The 23422-nt window shown below is 43.1% G+C and overlaps 1 protein-coding gene across 1 annotated transcript; it reads right to left on the bottom strand.

The window, feature by feature from the left end:
• Window positions 1–1803: 1803 nt before the first annotated feature.
• On the bottom strand, window positions 1804–22578 carry SMTNL2 (smoothelin like 2). Its single transcript, XM_075719796.1, has 9 exons — window positions 22174–22578; window positions 12753–12840; window positions 11756–11995; window positions 10999–11052; window positions 9333–9408; window positions 7749–7919; window positions 7055–7172; window positions 5566–5717; window positions 1804–3351 (listed from the first exon to the last, which is right to left on the bottom strand). Exons 1-9 carry the CDS (start codon window positions 22576–22578, stop codon window positions 3225–3227), a joined length of 1431 nt encoding a protein of 476 aa, XP_075575911.1. The 3' UTR covers window positions 1804–3224.
• Window positions 22579–23422: the final 844 nt, after the last annotated feature.

Here is a 23422-nt window from a genome sequence, read left to right as displayed (position 1 = left end):
GTTGGGCTGGGTGGGCTCTGAAGGGCCCTTCAACCCAAACTGTTCTATGAGGCGATGTTAACTCCTCTGAGGCTTTATCTAGACATAGAGCTATTTTAGCATAACCAAAAGTGGCTTTTAAATGCACCTTACCTAAACCAATGCCAACTTTTATTTTGGACACTTCAAAACTATCTCTGTAAATTAATTAATGACACAGGTTGAACTATGTGGGCTAGTTTTATACCTAATTATACATATCCTAGAGTTTGCACTGGTTTGAGCATATGTTTAGATTGAACACTTCATTGGAAATGTCACACAAAGGGAGAAGTGATGAAAGGCATCCATCGAATCATTGTTCTTTCAACAAGGAGCACTTCCCTGCTGTGGGAAGCTATATGCACACATAATTTTTAAAAGCAGATGATGTCTCTGCTGAGATTATTTTTAAATCTTGCACAGAACAAATTGATTTAGCCTTTAAAAGTAGGATCAAGTTGTCAATAAACCACCTTAAATAGTACTGAATTTTAGCTACAGTGCAGAAACATTAGAAAAGCCAGGAAACGGTCCATCTGTGTAAAACATAGACTATGCCAACTTAATATATTGTTTGTTCTCTTTATCACTCATGCTAAACACATTTACTGTCATATACACACACACTCTCTCTGTTTTTTCAAACTAAAAATACTGAAAAATCCAGCAGGGGGCATACATTGCATACTTTAATTTCAATTTAATCATACAATCTAATAGTCCAGGTTATTCATATAGATCAGACTTCTTAATGCACAAAGATGTAGGTTTTTCTAAAATAATGTCATAGCACCATCTCCCTCATCTTCTTACACACGAACCACCAACAATTAAAATCCGCTTACAGCCTTCCACTCCCCAGCAATCACTTTGCTGGCAAGTACCAGGTATCTTCAGCATCACCTCTCTGATGTGGGAAGACTTTAGAAAACCTTTACAAATAGCTTCCGGGAAGCTGTGAAAACAAGCTAAATTATAGAAAGGACGTAAACTTCTCCCTGGTGAAGTGGCAATAATTTTACTGTCTAAAACTTCCTTTATATAACTATTTGCTAACTAGGCCTAAATTGGCCAAGCACTCACCTGTGTCTTTAGCACTCACATCGCACAGGAAAAATCATCCATAACCTGGGACTGTGAAGGAATGTGATGCATAAAGCCAGTATTGCCCCTCTTGTAGGTATGATGGAACTTGGCTCTGCTGGTCAATGAAAAGTATTCTGCTGTAAGAATGTAAACACGTGCATCGCATGTAGCAGTTGTGGACAGATTTCTCATCACGCTTACTCTAATCACTTCTCCAAAACACAAGTACGGTGTGTTTATCCTTACAGTGCATTTGGTGGAGCAACAGGTGCTCCAACTTAGTCCAAGGATCCTGCTAGTTTCAGATACTTACATTAAGATGTGCATTTAAAAGTCTTTCAAACTGTTTCCGTAGCCTCACCGCAACAGCCCAGCGACACTTCAAACAGAACTTGATGATCCAGACCTTCAGCAGTTAACTTAAACTTTACCTTTGTACACTTTGGCGTTTGGGTTTTTTGGGTTTTCTTCCTGAGACTGCTAACAAAGTGGTTGCTTCATTCATAGTTTCTTAAGAAAACTTCACTAGAAAGGGAGGCTGAACTAAAACCCTATTCCAAATGCCACTGAACTTTTTTACTTTTTTATTCAAAGCATGCAGCATCATGACTAGAATAAAAATCTTCTAAGCAAAAGCTCTGGATTCTTTTCACTGATTTTGTCACGTCATTCTAAAGAGAAGCAGTAAATCTGAAGAGCGTTTGACATATTTTATTATAAACGGTCATCAATACAGAACCAAAGTCATCTTTATAAATATCTACAAAGAGCACAAATGCAGGTTAAATAACATTCTCTAGCATGAGCACAGGGCTTGCGGCTTTCAGTGTTTACTCTCTATGAACCTGTTGTTAGGGAAGAAATAATTTTAAAAGGCTTCTTTTTTTTAAATGCTGCTTTTTTAGTGGTTTTGTTTTTATCATTCACTGTGAAAACAAAACTGTGTTCATTTATCAAAGAGAAAACCAGAAAGGGTGACACATGACCTTTTTGTCCGGTAAATCTGGAATAATCCCACTGTATTGTGGTTTTAATGCTAATTTAACCAAAAATGGAAAGAAACTAGCGCAAGGTATTTCAAAACTCCCACATCTTTCATATGGTTTTGGCATATTGCCGGTCTACCTCAGAGTCAGCATGAGGACTGAGCAAGTTGTGAAGACTTCATTCCTGTCCACACTGGCGAGCTGCCCTCCCCCGGAGTCCAGGTCAAAGCAAACTACAGTCTGTCTTCTATTACAACTGTTCCTTGCTAGCTCCCCCCCTTTCCTGTAATTCCAAATCATGCAAACACACAATCTCATACACCGAACAGCCCCAGCTGTTGCTATTCTTCATGAGCAAGAAATTAATCCAGGGCTGCCAGCGGAGGCTTTAGCAAGCCTCTAAGCAAATCACTTTAGATTTGACCATTACAGACAAACACTGTTGTGTAATTACTTGTAGTAGTTACTTGTCGCCCCAGTCAGCAGGTAAGAGGTGATGTTCTCTTTCTGCTTTAAGAGAACAAACAATGCCTGTCTGATGTGTGTGTGCGTGTGCACGCGCATGTATACTAGAGTGGCGGGGGGGTAGGGTTGGAGGAGAGGCAATTTTGCCCTAGTGGTTGAGTAGTCTAGGTTTTTGCTAAATGGAATTTTCCTTGTCCATCTGCTATTTCTTTTGTGCTGTGCTCAACAGAGAAATGGAATTGAAGGTGCTATCGTCTGGAGTTTTACCTGCATTTTAAGAGGGAACACCTTTGTAGCAGAGTTATCTGTCACTGCGTAAAACTGGGTACCCAGCCTAACAGAGATAGGAGCAGCAAATTAGCTTCCTGTGATCTTTAGACACAAGAATACTAAAAATCCAACCTACTACTAGCACCAAAATGACAGCATTTTCTTTTCCGTGTTTTTTTTGTCTTTTTCAAACATATTTCTGTATTACTGACATGCTGATGTGATCAACACTTTGGGGCGCTGCTCAGCAACACTTCAGTCAGCCAGCCACGCAGTTCCATGTAAGCAAAGGGACAGTAAAAAGCAAGAAATAACACTGTGTTCCATTTGCAAAATGTCACTCTTCCCATTAGCATACTGTACTTGACCCTTCTGGCTGCAGAGGTGTCGATGGTTTTATTCAAAGCATCGTAGATGATTGTACAGAGACTGGACATAGGTGAAGACACACATGGGATCTGGCTTGCGACCCATCACCATCATGTCATCCACTTCTATCAGACGATCACAGTGAGCCATTTTCCTGTAGTAGTAATAAAACAGATACAGCAAATCAAGAGTTAAATACTTCCAAGATTCATTTGCTGCTCTGATTTGAGCATCACTGAGGCATTTAAGAAATCCTGAGGTTTATCAGCAACATTTCATTTCACAATGAAATGGTCAGGCTCAGGTTGGAGGTTGTTATTTTTGTGACTGTGGAATATTCCTGTTCTTTCCCTCTCTTCCGGTGTACTGGGATCTGACCAAAAGCCCTGTAGGGTTTTTTTTTTTCCCCCCACTGACTGCCATTCACATCCCTGACATCTGTAGCATGTAGCCCAATCTCGCATTCCTCTGCCCAAGTCTTCGTCAGCAGGGTCATGCGAGTTTGCAAATCATGAGTTTTTCTGGTTATTACATAGGAAGCTCCAAAATAGTGGGAAAACATGAGAAGAGATGAGATGTGCCAATGAAGGCCCACGTGGCTGTGGATTGTTTGTTCTCCACCACCCCCATATCTTCAAGGTGTGCGTGACTTGGACAACAATCTCAGATGATCAGGTTGGAGAGCAGAAGCCTGACTGAGATCTGGACCAGCAGAAAGGAACAGATCTGCTGAGGCCTAGGATGAAAAATCACAAGGGCAGGAAGCAGAGCTCGTACTGGGGTGAACAGCAATAACTGAAAGAAAAGCCTTTTCTGGCACTAGAAGAGAACAGTTAGTTTAAAGGCAATCACAGCTATGAAGTCTTTTCTGTAGATAACTCTTACCTAACGCTTCCTACTGTTGTGTGCATACTGTTCTCCCCTATACTTACTGTCATACATAAACTGAGATAGAAAAACACTGCAACTTTCCTTTGAGAGTTGTAGATAGTTTTACTTTAAAGATCAGCCACCTAAAAGTGTCGTAGAATCTCTTTCAACTCACTGACAAGCAGCAAAATTTTTAATGTGTGTATATATATACACACACACGTGTGACCTTGTAATTCCCAAATGAATTCCTTTGCTAGGGGCTGTAATAAGGACAGCCAACATTATGCTAAGAATTTTCAAAGCTTTTCTCTGGAAGGGCAAATGGAAAATCCAGTTCTGTAAGTTATTGGTTTAATTAAAAAAAAAAAAAAAAGCCCTCTGAAAGAACCCCAGAGCTTCAGTGTGGTGGTATCAGTGTTTGAAGCTGTATCAGAAGCTGCAGGAAACTTTAGCCATGTATTCCCACATCCTGTTAGTATTCAGAAAGAGTGTACCAAACCCAGCTGCATACCTCATGGAGTATTCTCACTGTTACACAAGTCAAACAAAACAGCAAGAATCATGTTGATACTGGGCCAAAAGAGTTACTATTTCCAGCTGACAAGTTCACACTCAATGAGTTTAACAAGTTATCATTTAATGGCCTGGTATACTGCATCAAAAAGGATCAGGACAGCGTAACTGAGGGTATTAGCTCTGTCCATTTTACAAAAATGCAGTTACCAAGTTGAGATACGGAGAAGCTCTCAGCCTTGATCTAACACTACTTACAGAGAATTCAACCTTCATTCTTGTTCAATCAAAGCAACGTCCAGACAGCTCCCACAAAACTCAATTCCAAAAGTTAACCTACTTGCTACCTGCCATTCAGGGGTCACGGTTTTTCCAGAGAGGCTGCATGGATATATTAACATGCCTCAAATTCAAATCAGGTATCAAGCAGGTGGGATTGGCTAAGAAACTAAAAGTTTTATGTCCAGTTCCTATGGACTGTCAGTAAACATTGGATACCTTAATATGAACTCAAATGTCTTTTTTATGATTGATATCAGCAATTCATTAAGAATCATTCATTACTTCAAGAACAAAATAAGAAGTTAAAAAAAAAAAAACCAAAAAACAACACAGAAGTAGGGTTTTTTTAACTCTTCTGTCCAAGCATAAGTCATGAGGCTGATTTCTCAAGTTTAGTGTGTCAGTGCTAAGGCTGGTGAGAATCACAGAGGTGAGAAGGCAGAATTCAAGTACTGCCTGAAGACCTGAACACAGGACTCGAGTGAATTATCCTCTGCCTGGTAAAACCACCTCTGATTTTAGACTGCTGAGTCTCCTAGTCTATGCATTCTCTATGCAGAGCTTTATTATCTTTTCTGGCATGACACATGTAAGCAAATGGTACGGGATCTACAAGAATAATGATTAACCTCTTCACTGCTGCCCAGCCGCATTAGACTTGAACTGGAAGCACTTCACAGAGATCTAATGTGATACTCACTCAGCCGTGGTGAAGGCCAGCTCAAAGTTCTGCTTGCGATTAGCTGGGTCAAGCTTATTATAATCAAAAGCTTCAGGAAAGAAAGAATGCACAAGAGCACAGAATGCCATCCCATCATTCCAGCTTGAGGAGAAGTTCTGGAGATCAATGTGCTGTCATGATGAAAAAACCATGCATGTTAATGCAGCACAGGGGAACAGGGAAGAGCAGCTGCTTTTGCTCACTGCAGTTTTCTGTCCTTCTCTCCTACTAACCAAAGCAACAGAGCACAGGCTTTATGTTTTTGTTCCCCTCTTTGTATATCCATTACCTTATTTGTATTCTAAGAAAAAAAGGCACGCTCAGCAATGAAAGCCTTTTGCCTGAAACGCCCAGATGCAAAGCACACAGTCAAGGTCCCTGATCCAAAGCCCACTGAAAATACTGGGAAGAATCTTGTCAATGTCCGTGAGCTCTGGAGCAGGCCCAATGCACCAGCTCAGTATCTGCAGAAACTAAGGACACTGCTTATCCCTGTGAAATATTTATAATTGAAGAATGGTTCATTTAGTGGCTGTAACACTAGATAAAGACTATGCTTGCTTGCTTGGCTTTTCAGTAAGGCCCAATTCAATGCCCATTTACACACAGATAGGTAGAAATATAGGAATATAAGAAGAATTAAGCTTACTACAAAACATCATTCTTAGAACAAATGCTTCTTGTCACTTTCAGCTGCCACAGTGAAAAGAAACATAGCTGGGCTCTTGTCTCATGCTGCTTTCCCATCATATAAAATTGAAGCCCCAGCTTTTCTGGTAAGCAACTAACAGTAATTTTCACTAGTAGAGTTCATCAATAATAATGCACATTTTGCAATAACGTTGAAAAACATATTACACAAAAAAACCTAGAAAAATATTTTCTCTTTCGGCTAGAAATTGCTCTGGCAATTGCAGTTTAAGGCCAGGTAAAATTACTAAAATCTCAACTGCTGAATTCTTTTAGCTACACTGATGTTACCTCATAGAAATTAGCTCACTAACACTGTGCGATTCAACCTCAACCATTTACTACAAATTCACCTGTCCAATACCAGTAGAGAGTACTTTGGTCTGCTGTGTAGCAAAAGGGACATAGCCTCCACATACTGCCAAAATATTATTCAGATCTTGCCATATATAATGAGAATGCAAAAATAACAGCTGCAACTAAGAAAAAAATGTGTGAGCGTATACTGAAGTCTATACCCATAAGGACAAAAAGGTAGGCTTTCAGACAACCACTAATGCATTGCTTTGACAGACATACAGAATCTCACTCATGCAATCAGTGATTGTCTTGAAGTGCTGCCCATGCAAACTATGATGTGCGCATTACCCGCACAAAACTTGATGACCTTGAGGAAGTTAACTCATTGTCTAGCATGTTTTACATTCGCTTTATGAGAACACTTTTTTGGCAAATTCTCCTGAAAAAGAGAGAGATGAAAGTGCTAGCATGTCTTCACCTTGTATCCTATGGTTTTTGAGCGACACCAGTCTAACAGAATTTGTTTAATGCTGCTAGCGCTGGCAACCCCAAAACTCTGCGACCTCTTCAGCTTAGGTCTGGATTCTCCTTTTCCTCTGGAAAATTAACAGAGACCAGATTAAATTACATTCTAGAAAAACTTAAACCTACTTGTCAGCAACACCTATGCAACCTTGCCCAGGTCAGCCCCTGTCCAGGTGATATTTGAGAAACATGTTGCTGAAACTTCAACTTGTTGGTCCTCCAAGAAAAACTCATTTTCATTTCACTAAAGCCAGGATTCCAAGCCCTCTTCTATTTAAATCATACCCCCATCACGGTGCATGAAGAACAGTCCATGCTTTTGGTCCTTAATGAATGGCAACAGAAAGTCACTATATTCCCAGCCTTTTATAATGACAGACAAGGCAGCTTTCACAGCACTCTTTCCTGATAAAAGGCACCTGCTTCTTCAGCTGAACAACTCCAAAGCCAGAGGAATCTGTAGCTGGGCATTTCCAGGGGTCAGTCTGTGAAGTCAGCAAAGCTATACATGAGCTCATATTGTCCCTTAGCTCAGAATCCAACATTGAGAGAATCCTCCCACCCAGCTGTCCTCTGCTGGTAATAATTACGTGACAAATTAGTTTCCCATTAACAAACCCATTCTGGAGACAAGGGGTGTGACATACTTTCCACCATCATGTTCAAATTTCTCAAAAAGCGCTTTCCTGGCCTGTGTTCCTGTAATCCGTGGGAGCGTCTGAGACCGCACCAGTTCCCGCCTCCTTTCAACTTGGCGATGTACAGTGGGAGGAGAGGAGTGAGAGCTGGGGGTCACATCACAGTAACTGTCAGTGGCACTGGGGAAACACAACATGAAAAGTATGTGGTTAAACAAAAAAGTAACTCTCTGCAGTGCTATGAGTCAGCATAAAGGTCCAACTGTTGCCTACGCTAAACCTCCCAAACCAGCCATTTCAAGAGGACCTGCACGAGTCAAAAGCAATTTAAGTAAAAGTCAAAGTTTTATTGACAGACAGCAGCACCTCGCTGCAGAAGAGTCTAAGGGACTTTTACAAATGAGACATAGCTGGACAAGGCACAAATGCTTTACAGCACTGAGCAGAACAACAATTAAACACCGTTAAGAAAAAAGAAAAAAAGAAAAGGAAAAAAAAAAAAAAAAAGTTGTGGCCACACAGGAGCACTAAATCCCTTTAATTTCCAACTTTGGGGTTCCTGGAGGGTAAGTCACATTTTAAGAATGGAACCTGAAGCGTAAATCAGGAACTACTTTTGAAATTTTTATTTTTAGTACACAGAATCCTGAGTTCATGTCAGTCTTGCTTCATTGACCACAAGCTGGTAATCGAGAAATATAGGATTATATTCCAATTTGTGTTTATTTGAGCCATAAACCACTTCATCAGCATTACTGAAGAAAGACACACATTGCATTTGGACATGTTCCCCATGACACAGATGGGGAAACTGAGGCAAAGAGCAGCAGCATCAGCGTCACACATTCATTTCTGGTACAGATGGAGGTCAGATCTGACAGCAAGTTCTCTAGGGTGCTCAGTATATCATGACTCAAATATCGAAGTGCTGATGTTGGAACTAACTCAGAACAAATGTAATGCCAAATCTGGGATAATTTTCAAGGCAGATGCAAGCCCAATTTAAGAGATTTAAATTGGCTGCCCTCCCATTTTTCTTGATGGATATTTTGCATGCTGAGGATGCCTGGATATGCCAGTAGTAATTGTGATACTGTGTAATCCTATACTAAGCAACTGCGACTCCGAGTTAATCAAGAATGTGTAGTAGGCCTCAGTCCTCAGCAAGGCATTTATCTACAAACTAAACTCTAGGCTAGCCAAACTAAGGATGTTTGTTGGCAGTCATATGTTGGTTTCCAAAAATAAGCCCAAAGTACAAATTTCAACACAGCTGAGTATTTTTAAAAGTGTTTTCAAAGGGCCTGACAATTTGCTCCTCCTAACAAAAATCCACCACTGGCACCAAGCATTTTACTGACTAACACTGTAACAATGTTGAAATCCACAATTAGGTCTGCTTTAAACTGCTCTACAAAAGATTGTTATCCCTTCCCATCTCTGTTCCACTGTTTCCTCAGGAAAGCTCACAACCTTAAACAGGCTTAAAATACAGCATCTGGGACTCACCTGTTCTCCAAGCCAGCAGAAAACCTGTCCCTTGAGACCATACTGACCACAATGGCCTAACAAAATGTCAAGAAAAATGCGTACCGTTCACCAGTTTTGGCTCCACTACTCGTCCCATAGCTCACAGTTGAGACAGACTTAGTGACAGAAGTGGTATTCTCTGTATAAAAGCAGGAAAAAACAAGATGCATCAGGGCGGAAACTTCTTTTTGCTCTTTTCCTCATACATCTTCAAACCATTTCCTGATAGATAGCCATGCATTGATTCTTACTCACCATAGTGAAAAGCTGCACGCTTCTCTCTAACTTCCAGTATGAGCTAACAAGCTGGGGAGGGATTTTCCCCAGTGGTTCAATCCCTCTGCAAAATTGTTGCACTGCAGCAAGGATGGTGTAAACATACCAGAAAGGGCTGTGAGAGGATGCCTTTGATAAAACTGCATTGGGAAGGTTGGATCATTTCAGGCCCTTGTGCAAACCTCAGAGGAGGGCATATTGCCATGGGCATTTCAGTGAAAGGCAGAAATGGTGCTACAGCTCAGCTTGCAACAGTCATTCTGCAGAATAAGGAGTCCTGGGAAGTCTGCCATGATTGAGAGCATAATTTAAATTACCTAATTTCCACCAAGAAACATTTTAGTTTGTAAAGTAGAACAGACTCCGAAGGTTGTAAAGGTGGCTTAAAACCAACTTTGCATCTTCTTCCCCACACTCCTGAGGTTCTACCTTTTGTGCTTTGCCTCTTAGAGCCCAGCTCTGGACTCCAGCTATGCTCTGTAAATGCAGATCAAGAGAGTGGCTTGCCCAGTTTTAACACACTAAAGCCAAAACTTGTTGCATAAGCCAGCAACTCATTTATTGAAGGCTCCTTCTATACATGAAGAAGAACGACTGGCATCTTAGAAGCAATCCAACCTGTTAACTGTCCAAATCACACTCTGAAAATGCTGAACTCTCCCCACCGCTCACAGAGGGGAACCAGATCAACTAGACTTCTCACGTAAAACTCCCTCTTAAATGCCAGCATACAGATGTGACAAGTTTGGAACCGCAAGCAATTGCCAGATATTTGCACAAATCTCAGAGGTTTTAAGCTGTGGAGAAGTGTGATGCCTACTCTGGAGGAGCTACATCTTTGCTAAACTGACACTTGAGACCACTGTGAAATGCCAGTACACTGTGTAGACAGTAACAGCTCGATGACATCAATCAGAAGTACTTTTGGATAAAGCTCAGCTCATCTATTTCGACTGAAATTGAAAATCCTTAAGGCATTTTGTCCTTTGACACGTTCATATATGAAGGAGACTACTGACTGCTACTCTGCTCAAAGGAATTTGCTTCAACATCCCATAGGGTGGGCCCACCACTTTCTGACTGCTGTTACCTTGTGTTCAGTCACAGTTTTCACTTGGTCAGCTGAAATCTTCACTGCTCAAACCGTCTGTTTCGCCACGCTTTTCTGGCACCTATAGTTTCCACTGCAGAGATTGCCTAGCAGTACACATGTACACCACAGTGCAAGTAAGGATGAGTACCCTTTGCTTTGAACTGATTGAGAATCTGATGCAATGGAACAAGTTTCCATGACATCTGGGAAACTGAATCTGCATGCAGTCTTGTTAGCAATTTTAATATTACCATGCACCCACTAACTGGAACTACGCGCTCACATCTGAATCCCCCAGACATGGAGCATGGAATCCCTCTCAATTTGTGTTACATAAGGACACACTGATAGAACACTCACCTCCAGTGACAGATGAACCCGTTGTTTTCACCACACTTGAATTCCAGGCCTTCACTGAAACAGCAGAAAAAAAAGACAAAGGAAGGCTTTGCTACATTCTTAGCTTTAATAAGAAAAAGGTTGAAAGAATAATCTGCAAATAATTCCTATCTCTTGCTGGCAATTCCATCGGGTCTCTCTCTGTAATTTCTAACACATATATAGAGTCTGATCTGTAAGTGTCACTATCACTGATGTACATGAAATACAGCTCAAAGATTAATGACTTCACTATGAATGAAATTAGATTTCTTTTTTTTTTTTACACTCAATTTAGACATAAATAAGATCCTGCAATCACTCTGACTTGTGTATATGTGTCAGTCTGCTGTCGGTCATTCCTCCCTCCAAATGACTGTTGAACCCATTAGCCAAATATCTGCCTAATTTCTCAAGGGGCCTCAGGTCTCAAAGCACTAAAAACTCCTATGAATTTCATTAAAAGAGCTGGCCATGCTGAAGAGGTACTTATTCAGAAATGCTAGAAGATAGGCTGTAGTATGAACACATCTGTATTAGGCAGCAAAAATTCTCAGCAGATTATAGCTCCACCTAGGACCCACAATATTCTAAATCAGTGTCCCACCATGGGATATGTAGCCATAGAAGTGAGGTTTCATAATTATCACTAGGTCACAGGACAATCCCCGCAGCACCAGTTTCTTGAAGTAAAGAAACGGGACACAGCTTCAGCAAACAAATTATTTTTGTCTTTTACCTGACTGATTCGAAGTTTTCACTGCCATCGCATTTTTGCTCTTGCTCTGTCCCACCAGGCCAGCAGACGCATTAGTTGTTCCTGTTGAACAGATGGTCTCTCCTGAAAACTTCTCTGATATCCTGGTTACTGCAGTAACAGGAAGGTGGGGCATCTGCAAGGTGACTGCCGGGGCATGGGCTTCAGGGGAAGAGTCTGACATGTGAAAAGAGGTCAGTTCATGGGAGACTTTTGCCTGACCTAGTGAATAAAAAGAAAAGGAGAGAGGAAGTAAATTTATTTACAGATTTGTTACAAAGTTACAAACCAATTTCCATGCAACAACTTTATTTTGCAAGTCAATGGAATTATTCCACCTAGTTCTCCCTGTGGGACATTATACCATTTACAGCTGTGCTGCAGAAACAACCCTAGAGGAAGTGATCCTTGCAGTGATCGTATCTTGTCCTACATGAATCTCAGCAAGAACAACTTCTTCAGATCATAAAACCACTAGCATCTGCATTTGGTAAGCTCCTCCTCTCCCTCTGTGCAGCCCCCGCCCTTTAATCTCCTGCCATGGGTTAGGAGTCAGCAGTCTTACTCTTTTCACGGTTTTATGAAAAGCTGTGTGCCTCCGTTTTCTCTAAAATGGAGATAAGAAGTCCTTCCTCCACTGAATAAGGATTATGGAAGCGAACAGATAATTTGCAAAATATGTTGGGATGCCAGGCTACAATGGCACCCAGAATAGCTGGCCACTAGTGCCTCAAGATAATGGGACGGTAATAGTCTCTAATTTATGAAATACCATAGTGCATGCTTAACAATACAGTTAAAGTTTAAAAGTTAAACTTCTAATCAGGAAATAAAGTTAAACTGTATCAGTGCCACAGTACAATATCCATGCTGAAACCACAGCACATTCTAATGCTTCCAGCATGTGAGAGCTGCTCCGAGACTGCCAGGATCAGGTATTTGACAAGTAGTGCTACTTCATTTCATGCCCTGTTCCTACCTGATGAAGACTGATGCCCATTTTCAATGATGGAAGAACTAAAAACTCTTCTAAACTCAGGTTTGTGGTGGTCAGCCAGGTCTACGCTCTGTCAGAACAGACAACAGACACAACAGCTAAATTTCAAACAGCAGCAAAAGTTAGAATATCCAGAAACACCTGCCAAGAACAGGTCTTCCTTGGGCTAGCGACCACAATACAAGAAGGGAACAATTACCTAGCCCCAAGAGCTAAACCTGCAAACTGAGCACTGGCAGCGCATGACTTGTGTCAGTCTTCACATATGTGTCCATACAGACCCCATGCACCTAGGAGGGGTCTTCCACTTTTATTAGATAAAGGTATCACCACCCACTGTGAAGGTGATAAACAGAAGACTCCACACAACAGTGAAGAGATTGATTGAGATTGCATAAAATGCTTAATGCTCTGCAATTTATTTTCTGTTTGCTGCAGAAAAAATGGCATTCTGATAACATATTGCAAAAGCATTACATAAAGTAAGTATGATCCTAGAACTTTACAGCTGCATTATAATCTGCAACTTCTGTAAGGATAGTTTTTTTCTGGGGAAAGCGCCAGTTTTTCCCATAATGTTTGCCAATATAATTCCAGAAAAATCAGCCAAGAGCTTTTTTTTTGGTGGTTTGCTTTTTTGGTTGGGGGGGTGGTGGTGGTGCAAAAAGTCACGAGGAACTATGTTGATTTTTGGCTGCAGGAACTAAAGAAAGAAGAAACTGCTTCACAGGCATGATTACCTCAATTAAAAAAATGTAGCTTCCAAGAAGCAGCATATACAAGCAGTAGAGTGAAATTCCCCCACACAAAGTCCATGAAAAAGTTTTAATTGATTCTAGACAGATATCTTACTACCAGATTGGCCAAAAATGTTACGAATAAATAAAAAAAAAATCTGTAATGTGCCCTTATGAACATAATCCAGAATTCTTATAAACTCAATCCAAACAAGTTTTATATTTTTTTTTAGAGACAGACAGAAAGACTGAAGATAAGATACTGAAGAAGATTTTATACTGCAGGTAAGTATAAAAACAACAGAACATAACAGAAAAGGAAAGAGGCAGGGTGTATACATGTAATAACTTGTCTCTGCTTTTTGTACAGAGGAAATACGAGCAAACTGGTGGTTTGATTTTACTTATTTATTCCATAGCTTTATCACAAATTATTAGACTAATTTATTTATAGGGTAGAAAAATATATCTCATGTAAAATACAGAAACCATATGATCAATTCAGGATAAATCAACAAAAATAGTTTCTTGGAGCTTGTCTGCTGTTTACCATGCATCTGAGAACACCACACAACAATGTTAACGCACCTTGGAGATTTTTTAAAAGCGTTTAATCTTGTAAGATGCAGCAGAGTGCACAGACTGTTTTAATATCCATTACTTGAGATACTAGAACTTTCATTACCTCAAGGACAAATCCCAGTCAACTCCTGATAACTGTGGTCTGAGATCTCGCTAAGAATTTGTTAACTAGTATTAGATTACAGTAAGGCAGCCTAAACATAATTTTGTCATAAGAGTATACAGTTGAGGGCTTAGATTCTGATCCTCCTGGATATTTCAGTGTCAACCTCCAACTGATTTCAATAGAACACAGGTGTACGTAACAGGATTTAAGCTACATGCCTACACTACTAAAGTTGAGGAAAATCCTTCTCTTGACTTTAAGGTTGGACCCTACATTCTCTGGTCACAATCGGTATCCAGGCTTTTCAAGACTACAGCATAATGAGGAGAAACCATTAAAGTGTGGTAAAACTCCATTAACCTGACTTCAAGATGAGGACCTACTGCCTTGTAAGCAAGTGTCTTACAAAGATTTATTACAATAAAACACAGAAAGGAATGGCAGCGAGAAATTGAGATACTGTGAACTGTCTTTAAGGCTCACCTGGGATAGTGTATTTTATTATTTTGTGTTGTACGCTATTTTTTAACCTAGGGTCAAATTCTCACATCAATTCTTTCTACGCTAGGTGAGGAAAAGAGATAGAATCACCTGGATATGATTTTCAAACAAAACAATACACAGTTCAGAAGAGGACTGGCGACTTTCTAAGTCAATTATCTTCCTGGGGTTATATATGCACTTAGGTGCTCTGCTAGATAAGAACACAGAGGTCACATGATGAGCCAAGACATTTCTTAGTCTGTTTACCACTAAAATGTATGAGAGGCTGCTTTTTTTTTTTTTTTTTTTTTTAAATTGTCACTCAAACAAACACTCACACACAACGCCATGTTTTAGCACAATGTTGCTTATGGCCTCATTAACAAGACTGACAGATTTCCACTGATGCCCAATGAAGGCTTCAGGTGCACCTAAGATAGCTGGGAGTTAGAATGTCCATTCCACAACTATTCCAAACAATCAATCTGAACAAGGAGAACTTTTGCTTCGTTTTAATTTTCCTCTACCTTTCTTACTTAAAAAGAAACTAGATTGAAGTTGGAACATTCAGAACTTCTGTCTCCCAGCATCTAAAACTTTCTTACAAGCAAAAGCACCACAATTCAGTTATCTAGGCTCCACTGATCTTTGTGGGATCTCTCCCATTTCGTCGCTTCATTACGGACAGGTTTTCAGAAGAGCTCACATCCAACAAAGCTGCAGTCTTTAGAAAGTTACTCAGCTTACGCCCAAAAGGAGTGATGAGTTCTTTTGCAAAGCTAGTCTGCAAACTTTTTTCACAACACATCACCAGAAGAACAACTTCTTTAAAATAACATTTGTCTCTCCTGATAATCAAAAATATTTTTCATTTTGATACCATTTGCCATCCCCACAGAGAAAGCTCCCATACGCACACACAGTCTGACTTACTGCTGCTAAACTGGATCTGCGTCATTGTATCCACATCTTTTAACTTGTGAAAATAAAATTGTTTTGAAACTTTTATATTTGTCAAGAAGAAGGTACTATGCATGAGTCAATTCAGTTATCACTAGCTGCCAGGATTAACTTGAGAAAAGTACACCAAATATTAATTGTACAAACCACGCAGAATCAGGGGTTCAGAACTTCTATTGCTGTATTTAGTGTAACTGAGATCCTAGTCAACGATTATTGCCCGTATCCACAACTGAAATGTAAAGCACAGCTAACGCAGCCCCCTAGAATGTGCCTGTGGCATATAGTTAGAACTGTTTAGCCATTCGTGTCAGTCATTATGACCTGAATGTGTCGAATGCCTGTGTAGACTGTAAACATGAATCTACTTTATAAGCCAGGCAGGTGGGGATGAACAAAACAGTCAAATCATGTGGTCATTACAAAGATCATGTAGCATCCTACACACTGAACTGGCTTCTTAATGCAGTGACAGGCACTGCATTAATTTATTTTATGCAAACCTGATTACCACATTTTGGCTAACAGCACTGGGGAAGAAACTGCTACCAGGCTGGAGGACGGGGAAGGCTGATGTGCTGATAAAACACTGGGAAGATCTGGGATCAGATTCTACCATGCATTTAGTAGTGTCAGGCTAAAGTACTTTAAAATCGTGAAAAAACCCCAAACACTTTAAAAAACCCTTTGTTGGGAGATGCCAAGCTTCTGACAAACCATGTGTGTAACAATACTTGCTCTGTCAATGCTGGCTACATAGATTGTAAATAGCAGAGGGACAAGTACCTGTATCTGTGCTTAATAACGAGAAGTACTCAATCGTACAGCTCATGTAACAACAACACGATGAGGAACTGGTGAAGTTGAACAAAAGAAAGTTAACACTAATATTTTCAATGTTTACTCAGGCTTGCTCTTAGAAGTCTCCATGTAATGTGGGGAGATAATACTTTCCATAGCTGTAGCGCTGCTGGAATTCCTCCTTCACTGCAAAGAAGTTGGACCTTGGAGATCCATAACTGGAAGCTGCGATAAAACAGGCATATCATAGAATCACAGAATCATTTAGGATAAAAAAGACCTTTAAGATCATCAAGTCTAACTGTTAACCTAACACTGCTAAGTCCACCACTAAACCATATCCCTAAGCACCACATCTACACGTCTTTTAAATACCTCCAGGGTTGGTGACTCAACCACTTCCCTGGGCAACCTGTTCCAGTGTTTGACAACCCTTTCAGTGAAGAAATTTTTCCTAATATCCAATCTAAACTTCCCCTGGCACAACTTGAGGCCATTTACTCTTGTCCTATCTTGTTACTTGGGAGAAGAGACTGACACCAACCTCACCACAACCTCTTTTCAGGTAGTTGTAGAGGGCGATAAGGTCTCTCCCCTGAGACTCCTTCTCTCCAGGCTAAACAACCCCAGTTCCCTCAGCCGCACCTCATAGGACTTGTGCTCTAGACCCTTCACCAGCTTCGTTGCCTTTCTCTGCACCTGTTCCAGCACCTCAGTGTCTTTCTTGTAGTGACGGGCTGCGCTAGTTTTGGCGGGGATAGAGTTAATTTTCTTCACGGTAGCTAGTATGGGGCTATGTTTTGGATTTTGTGCTGAAAACAATGTTGATAATATAGAGATGTTTTCATTATTGCTGAGCAGTGGTTACACAGAGTCAAGGCCTTTTCTGCTTCTCACGCCACCAGCGAGTAGGCTGGGGGTGCGCAAGAAGTTGGGAGGGGACACAGCTGGGACAGCTGACCCCAGCTGACCAAAAGGATATTCCATACCATATGATGTCATGCTCAACTTATAAAGCTGGGGGAGGAAGGAAGGGGAGACATTCGGAGTGATGGCATTTGTCTTCCCGACTAACTCTTATGCGTGATGGTGCCCTGCCTTCCTGGAGATGGCTGAACACATGCCTGCCAATGGGAAGTCGTGAATGAATTCCTTGTTTTGCTTTGCTTGCGTGGCTTTTGCTTTACCTATTAAACTGTCTTTATCTCAACCCGTGAGTTTTCACACAGTATTTGAGGTGCGGCCTCACCAGTGCCAAGTACCAGGGGACAATCACTTCCCTAGTCCTGCTGGCCACAGAATTCCTGGTACAAGCCAGGATGCTCTCAGCCTTCTTGGCCACCTGGCTCATGTTCAGCCGGCTGTCGACCAACACCCCCAGGTCCTTTTCCCCCAGGCAGCTTTCCAGTCACCCTTCCCCAAGCCTGTAGCGTTGCATGGGGTTGTTGTGACCCAAGTGCAGGACCCAGCACTTGGCCTTGTTGAACCTCATACAGTTGGCCTCGGCCCATCAATCCAGCCTGTTCAGATCCCTCTGTAAAGCCTTCCTACCCTCAAGCAAATCAACACTCCCACCCAACGTAGTGTCATCTGCAAACTTACTGAGGGTGCATTCTATCCCCTCATCCAGATCACTGATAAAGATATTAAATAGAATTGGCCCCAATACTGAGCCTTGGGGAACACCACTTGTGACCAGCCACCAACTGGATTTAACCCCATTCACCACAACTCTTCGGGCCCGCCCATCCAGCCAGTTTTTTCACCCAGTGAAGAGTACACCTGTCCAAGCCACGAGCAGCCAGTAACCCAGTAGTGAAAATCCCATGCATTCAGAAAAAGTAGGCACCAGATCATGAAATTAGAAAGAAAAGAGAAACAATTTTTATTTCCTCTCTGAGCCTCTACGCATATGTTATGTTTTCAAGCTTTTGCCTGCAACAAGGTCAAATTGTAGAAGAATGACAGCCAAATGAGATTCCCCTCTCTCAAATGAGAAATCTCAGTCATCCAAAGTCTTTCATAAAAGCACCAATTATCAAATAGGTCATGATAGAAATCACTGGATCTAGAAATGCTGTTTATCTGTGAGAGGTACCTCCCTCTCTTGTTACCCATACTGGATGAAACTGATGCTTCACTTTGGTGAATAGCAAAACCACCACTGACTTCCACAAGGCAAGATTTGACACTCTGTTCCTTGCATATAAAGAGACCATTGATACATCAAAAATGGGGAATGATGAAATGTGTGAGGAAATGCAAACAAGGCTGCTAGATGCCAGCAAGAACTGCACCACGTTTACCCCTTAATTCTTCTACTAGAAAGCCACTGTCCGTCAGATAACCCAAGTATTCTCTATCTGTAACTGACCCTGCAGCTTGAAGAAAAAGCCTTGAATGCCGTGAGCATATTAGGAAAGCTTTTGCACATGGAATAATCACTAAAGAAAAACAGTAGAAGCACTTTCCACAGAACCTTTTTTGAAGCAAGGCTGAATGAAAATGGACAGCAGGGAACAATTCTACCTTGGCAGCTTCAGCAGGTGCCCACGGCTATGTCACAGTGAATTAAAACCAAACAAACCAAACAACAACAACAACAACAACAATCTAGATAAGGATCAAGGCAACCTCGGAATGCCACCATTCCAAAAGGACACTTGCAGGAAGTCTAAGAGAATAGTAAGAAGGAAATGGAACTACCAGACTTCCTTTATCAAATATAGGAGTTGAGATGGTTTAGAATCACAGTATGTAATGCCAGGTGACTGCTGGATCACTTAATCTCCCTGCCTGTATACCCCAGGTCATTATATCTCATGCAGTTACTCCCAGGCTGACTAACTGTTGGGTGCCATCAGGTCACCACACAGAGATACCAGTGGGTAATATTTGGTTAGATATTCCCAGGTGGTCATAGCCAGCTATTCGTGTCTCTGCTACTTTGACTACTGCAGGCAGATTCTCTGCAGCAGTCTGTCCACATTGTGCAGAAACTCTTCTGACAGTATAAAAACAGAACACCCTTTCGTTTAGTCCTCCCTGTTCACAAAGGCATCATGCTCAACCACAAAAACTATGGAAAGCTCCTAAGTGACAAAGCTCCTGCCAAAATGTAAGATCTGATCAAGAAAAAGGGTCAAAACTGCTCCTTCCTAACAATCACAGGCAGGTAGGAGAGACCTCCGTGACTGCAATGGATGACGAACAGCCACAAACTGCTCAGTGAGTGATAAATCCTCAGTAGTGCAGCTATGGCTCCAGGATTCTACTTTAAAATTAATTCTTCAAACATACCCCATTTTCCACCTTTGCAAAAGCAGCTCTCAGATTCTGGCCTGGTTAGAAAGCCAAATTAAAGTTTGGCATCAAAATACCAGAAAGACTCACCTCCAAATCACAGTGGCTAATAGCTGCTTAAAAGTCCACGTAAATCAGCGCTTAGACTGTTGTATACCAGATTTCAAGTACAGCATAGCAGAGATTGCCTGAAGATTAGAATTAAAAGGAGATTTGTGTCCTTACTTCTGAACGATGCTTGGAACTCCCTGGCTTCACCTTTTACCTTGGAAATCTAATCTAGCAATATTAGAATACAATGGTTCAGACACTGACCATGCTCAGAATATCCAGTATCCAATCTGCAAAAGATAGTCTTGTCTTAACTCTTATCCCAAGTGTTTGCTAGAAATGCTGAAGGCAACAGAACCCAGCCTTTTGTTGGGATAAATGCTACATGGACCACCCAGTAAAAGGGAATTCAACCAATGAATCTTTTCAGGAGAAAAAGAGCACATCTTGATTTGCTACTATTTCCATGTCAGTATTATTTGCTCCTTGTATCTCATACTATAGAAGTATTTACAAAGGCTAGAAGTGTCACCAATTTTATCACAGGTACTCGTTTATCTGAAAACATAGAGACTATCATTTATGGTACTTTGTTTTAAGTACTTTGGTCATATAACCAGAAATTGCAAGCAACCAAAGGAACATTTTCTTCATTACAGAGAATCTGGATGACCAGCACAGCGACCGAGGCTTGCTCTTTAGCCATTTGAGCACAGCCACATCAGAGCCTTACCCACAAAACTGTGTTCTCACTGCATGCATTTGGTGTGTGTAGCTCTAGCTGCATCTCCTGCGGTTCTCGGTACTGAAATTCCATTTCGGTCAGCTATGCGAACTCGGGAAGTTGTCCAGCCTTCCGGGAAAAATTGCTGGGAGGGCACTGAAGAACTATCAGTACTTCAGCAATCTCTGAGCCCTCAAAGCAAAGCAGGAAGGTTCCAATCCAAACAAAAGCTCATTCTGTGCCTTAACACAGACCGATACCTAAAGCTGGATATTGCCATAACCTCAATGCAAGACTTTTCACAGGGCGTAAAGTACACACTACAATGTAAGCAGTGGTGATGGGGCAGGTGAGATGGTGTAAGGGACCACACCCCTTTGTCCCTTCCATGTTGCTCAGCTCACCTCTGTTCCTTGCAATACAAACAAGCGTGGATGGCTCCATGGAACAAAAAGGAACGGATCTGAAAGTTGCGCGTATGCTGCTTACCTTTGTCACGTGGGGGAAAAGGCAGCAGTTGCCATGACTATGTTGGAACAATGCATCAAGCAGCAGCTTTACCTTTTGACTTGCGCACCTATGGGAAGCCCTATGCCCCCATTCTTGAGTCAGCAGGAATGAAAAGGGCTGGAATGCAACACAGACTCTCTGCTCACTCCCACCAATTTAACTTTGAGTGAATTTCATTTCTGAGTTTTTATTTTCCATCCCCAAAGCCTGGATAGACCACAGACCACCTTTTCATGCTCTGACAGTCTTAAAGAGCCCTTAAGACATGGCTTAATCAAGATTACACAAAATAGGCTGTCATCTGTGAAAGCCAAGTCTCTAGAATTGCATAGTTTTATGTGACTGAATCACAGTATACCGTCTGGCTGCCACGTCCTGGTGTCAAGGATTGTACAGGAGCTCTTGACTCTTTCCATAGAGCCGGACACATAGAAAAAGTATTACACAAAACGTCTCAGTGTCAGATGAGCTTCCCACTAACTGGGGTTTCCACGCACCAAGTTACAAGGCTCCACTACACTGCAGAAAGAGTTTTATCACTGGGAGAAACGTGTGCGTTTGCGCTAGTTTAGGTCACGGAGACCATGACAGCTTGCATGAGGCCCACCTCTCAGGCATGGGCTGCAGCAGCGTGGGACTGTGGCTGTGCAGCTAAATTGTCGCACTGCAAGATGCTAAGTCACCATCTTAGGAAAACAGGTTACTGCCTGCTATATGCTGAGCTGTTCTCCTTTCTGAGCTTGCCAACTGGCAAACAGCATTGCTGGCACACAAATCCCCCTGAATCGAGTCCAGAAGGGATACACAGATATTCATGTACATATGTATACTGATAGCTGAGACTGCCGCAGCTTCTCTTCTTACTTCTAACCACACTGAACTGACAGGTTGCTTCCACTCTAACCAAGACCCCAGTCTGACAAAGCAGTGCCATGATCAGGAACACCTCCAGGCAGTGTTGGGACCAAGACCATTTCTCAGAGCACCTCCCAAAAGCCCATTGACCCTGCACTGCAAAAGAGGAGCCCCGTGTCCCTAAATGCTCCCCCATGCCAGCACAGAGCCTGGAAACACCTGTGAAGCACCCCCTCATGCACCCTCTCGGCCCTCCCTCCCACCACCTCCCTGGCCGCAGCCAGCACTTACTTGGCTCCGGCCAGCGACCGCTAGCTTGGCATGGCTGGAGAACCTGCCACCGGCCGAACCCTGCCCTGGAGAGCCGGGCCCCGCGGCCGAGGGGCTCCCCGCCGCCTCGTCTGCCCACTCCTGCGGCAGCCCTGCCGACCGGCCGAGGGCCTCCACCTGCCGAGACAGGCGCTCCAGCTGCGCCCGCAGGTGCCGGTTCTCCTGTTGCAGCTCAGAGACGCTGTGTGCCAGGGGGCTGGTGAGGCGCAGCACCTCTTCCACCTGCCGGCCTACCCCTTGCTTGAACACCTGGATGTCCACGTGGATCTCGCGGACGGCGTCCCGCAGCATGTCCTCGTAGCGGCCCAGGGCCTCGCAGACGGTCTGCGCCTCCCGGCTGTTCAGATCCTCGATCTCGCTGGCCATGCTGCCGGCGGACGGCAGCCGCCCGGCCGTCTCCCCCTCCTCGGAGGGCGCCCTGTGCCTGCCGACGGCCCTAAGCCCGGTGCCCGCGCCGGCCGTCCCCCGTTGCCGCCGGGCCGCGGCCCGCTCTCATGGTGCGAAGGAAGCGGCTCGGCGGAGCCCGCGCCGCGCCCGGCGGGGGGCGCCTGGGGGGGGCGCGGAGGGGGCGCGCGGGAGCGGGGCGGCTGCCCGGGCTGCCCGCTCAGCGTATGCTCCTTCGGCGGGGGAGATGTAATTTCAGCAGGCAGCTGTGGAAGAGGGAGGGAGAAGGGGCGGGGGCACCGGCTCGTTCACAGCTGCCCAGGGCTGTGAAGGCCCGAGAGGGCCGGGCGTGGTGGGCTGCGGGCGGGGCCGCGGCAGCAAGAGGGCCCGAGGCAGCGAGAGGGCCCGAAGCGGGGCGCGGCGGGGAAGGGAGGGGAGAGAGTGGGAGATGGGGGTCGGGGACGAATGGGGGAGAGACGGAGCGAGGAGAGGAGGGGTGACTCTCTGGTCTTTCCCGGGCCGCCTGGAAGGTGATGCCAAAGTAAGCACGACTTATCTCTTCCGGGGGAAGCACTGAGGCGAAGGGAGAGGAGAATTGTCTCTGGGAGCGCAGAGACAGAGGTGCGCACGCATGCACCTTTAGACATGCCTGCTGAAGGCTCACATGTCCCTTCATGCACACAAACTTGTACACGCACCCACTGTACTCGCCCTCATGCTCAAGAGCTTCCCACTGTGGGCTGGGATTCGGTGGGCACTAATCCTGAACTGCCAAATCATCCAGCAGATCCAGGGTGTGTGCACGCGGGATGAGACGCGCATTTCT

Source organism: Pelecanus crispus, chromosome 12 (assembly GCF_030463565.1).
Source record: "Pelecanus crispus isolate bPelCri1 chromosome 12, bPelCri1.pri, whole genome shotgun sequence".
Lineage (NCBI taxonomy): Eukaryota > Metazoa > Chordata > Aves > Pelecaniformes > Pelecanidae > Pelecanus > Pelecanus crispus.
Note: the sequence above shows the minus strand (reverse complement) of the source record. Positions and strands in the feature narration are given on the sequence as shown.

Coding starts and splice junctions, on each gene's coding strand:
- SMTNL2 (XM_075719796.1), bottom strand. CDS start 22,578: ATGGCCAGCGAGATCGAGGATCTGAACAGCCGGGAGGCGCAGACCGTC. Junction 7,920..9,332: donor GGAGCCAAAACTGGTGAACG/GTACGCATTTTT, acceptor GTGTTTCCCCAG/TGCCACTGACAGTTACTGTG. Junction 3,352..5,565: donor CTGGCCTTCACCACGGCTGA/GTGAGTATCACA, acceptor TTACTACTACAG/GAAAATGGCTCACTGTGATC.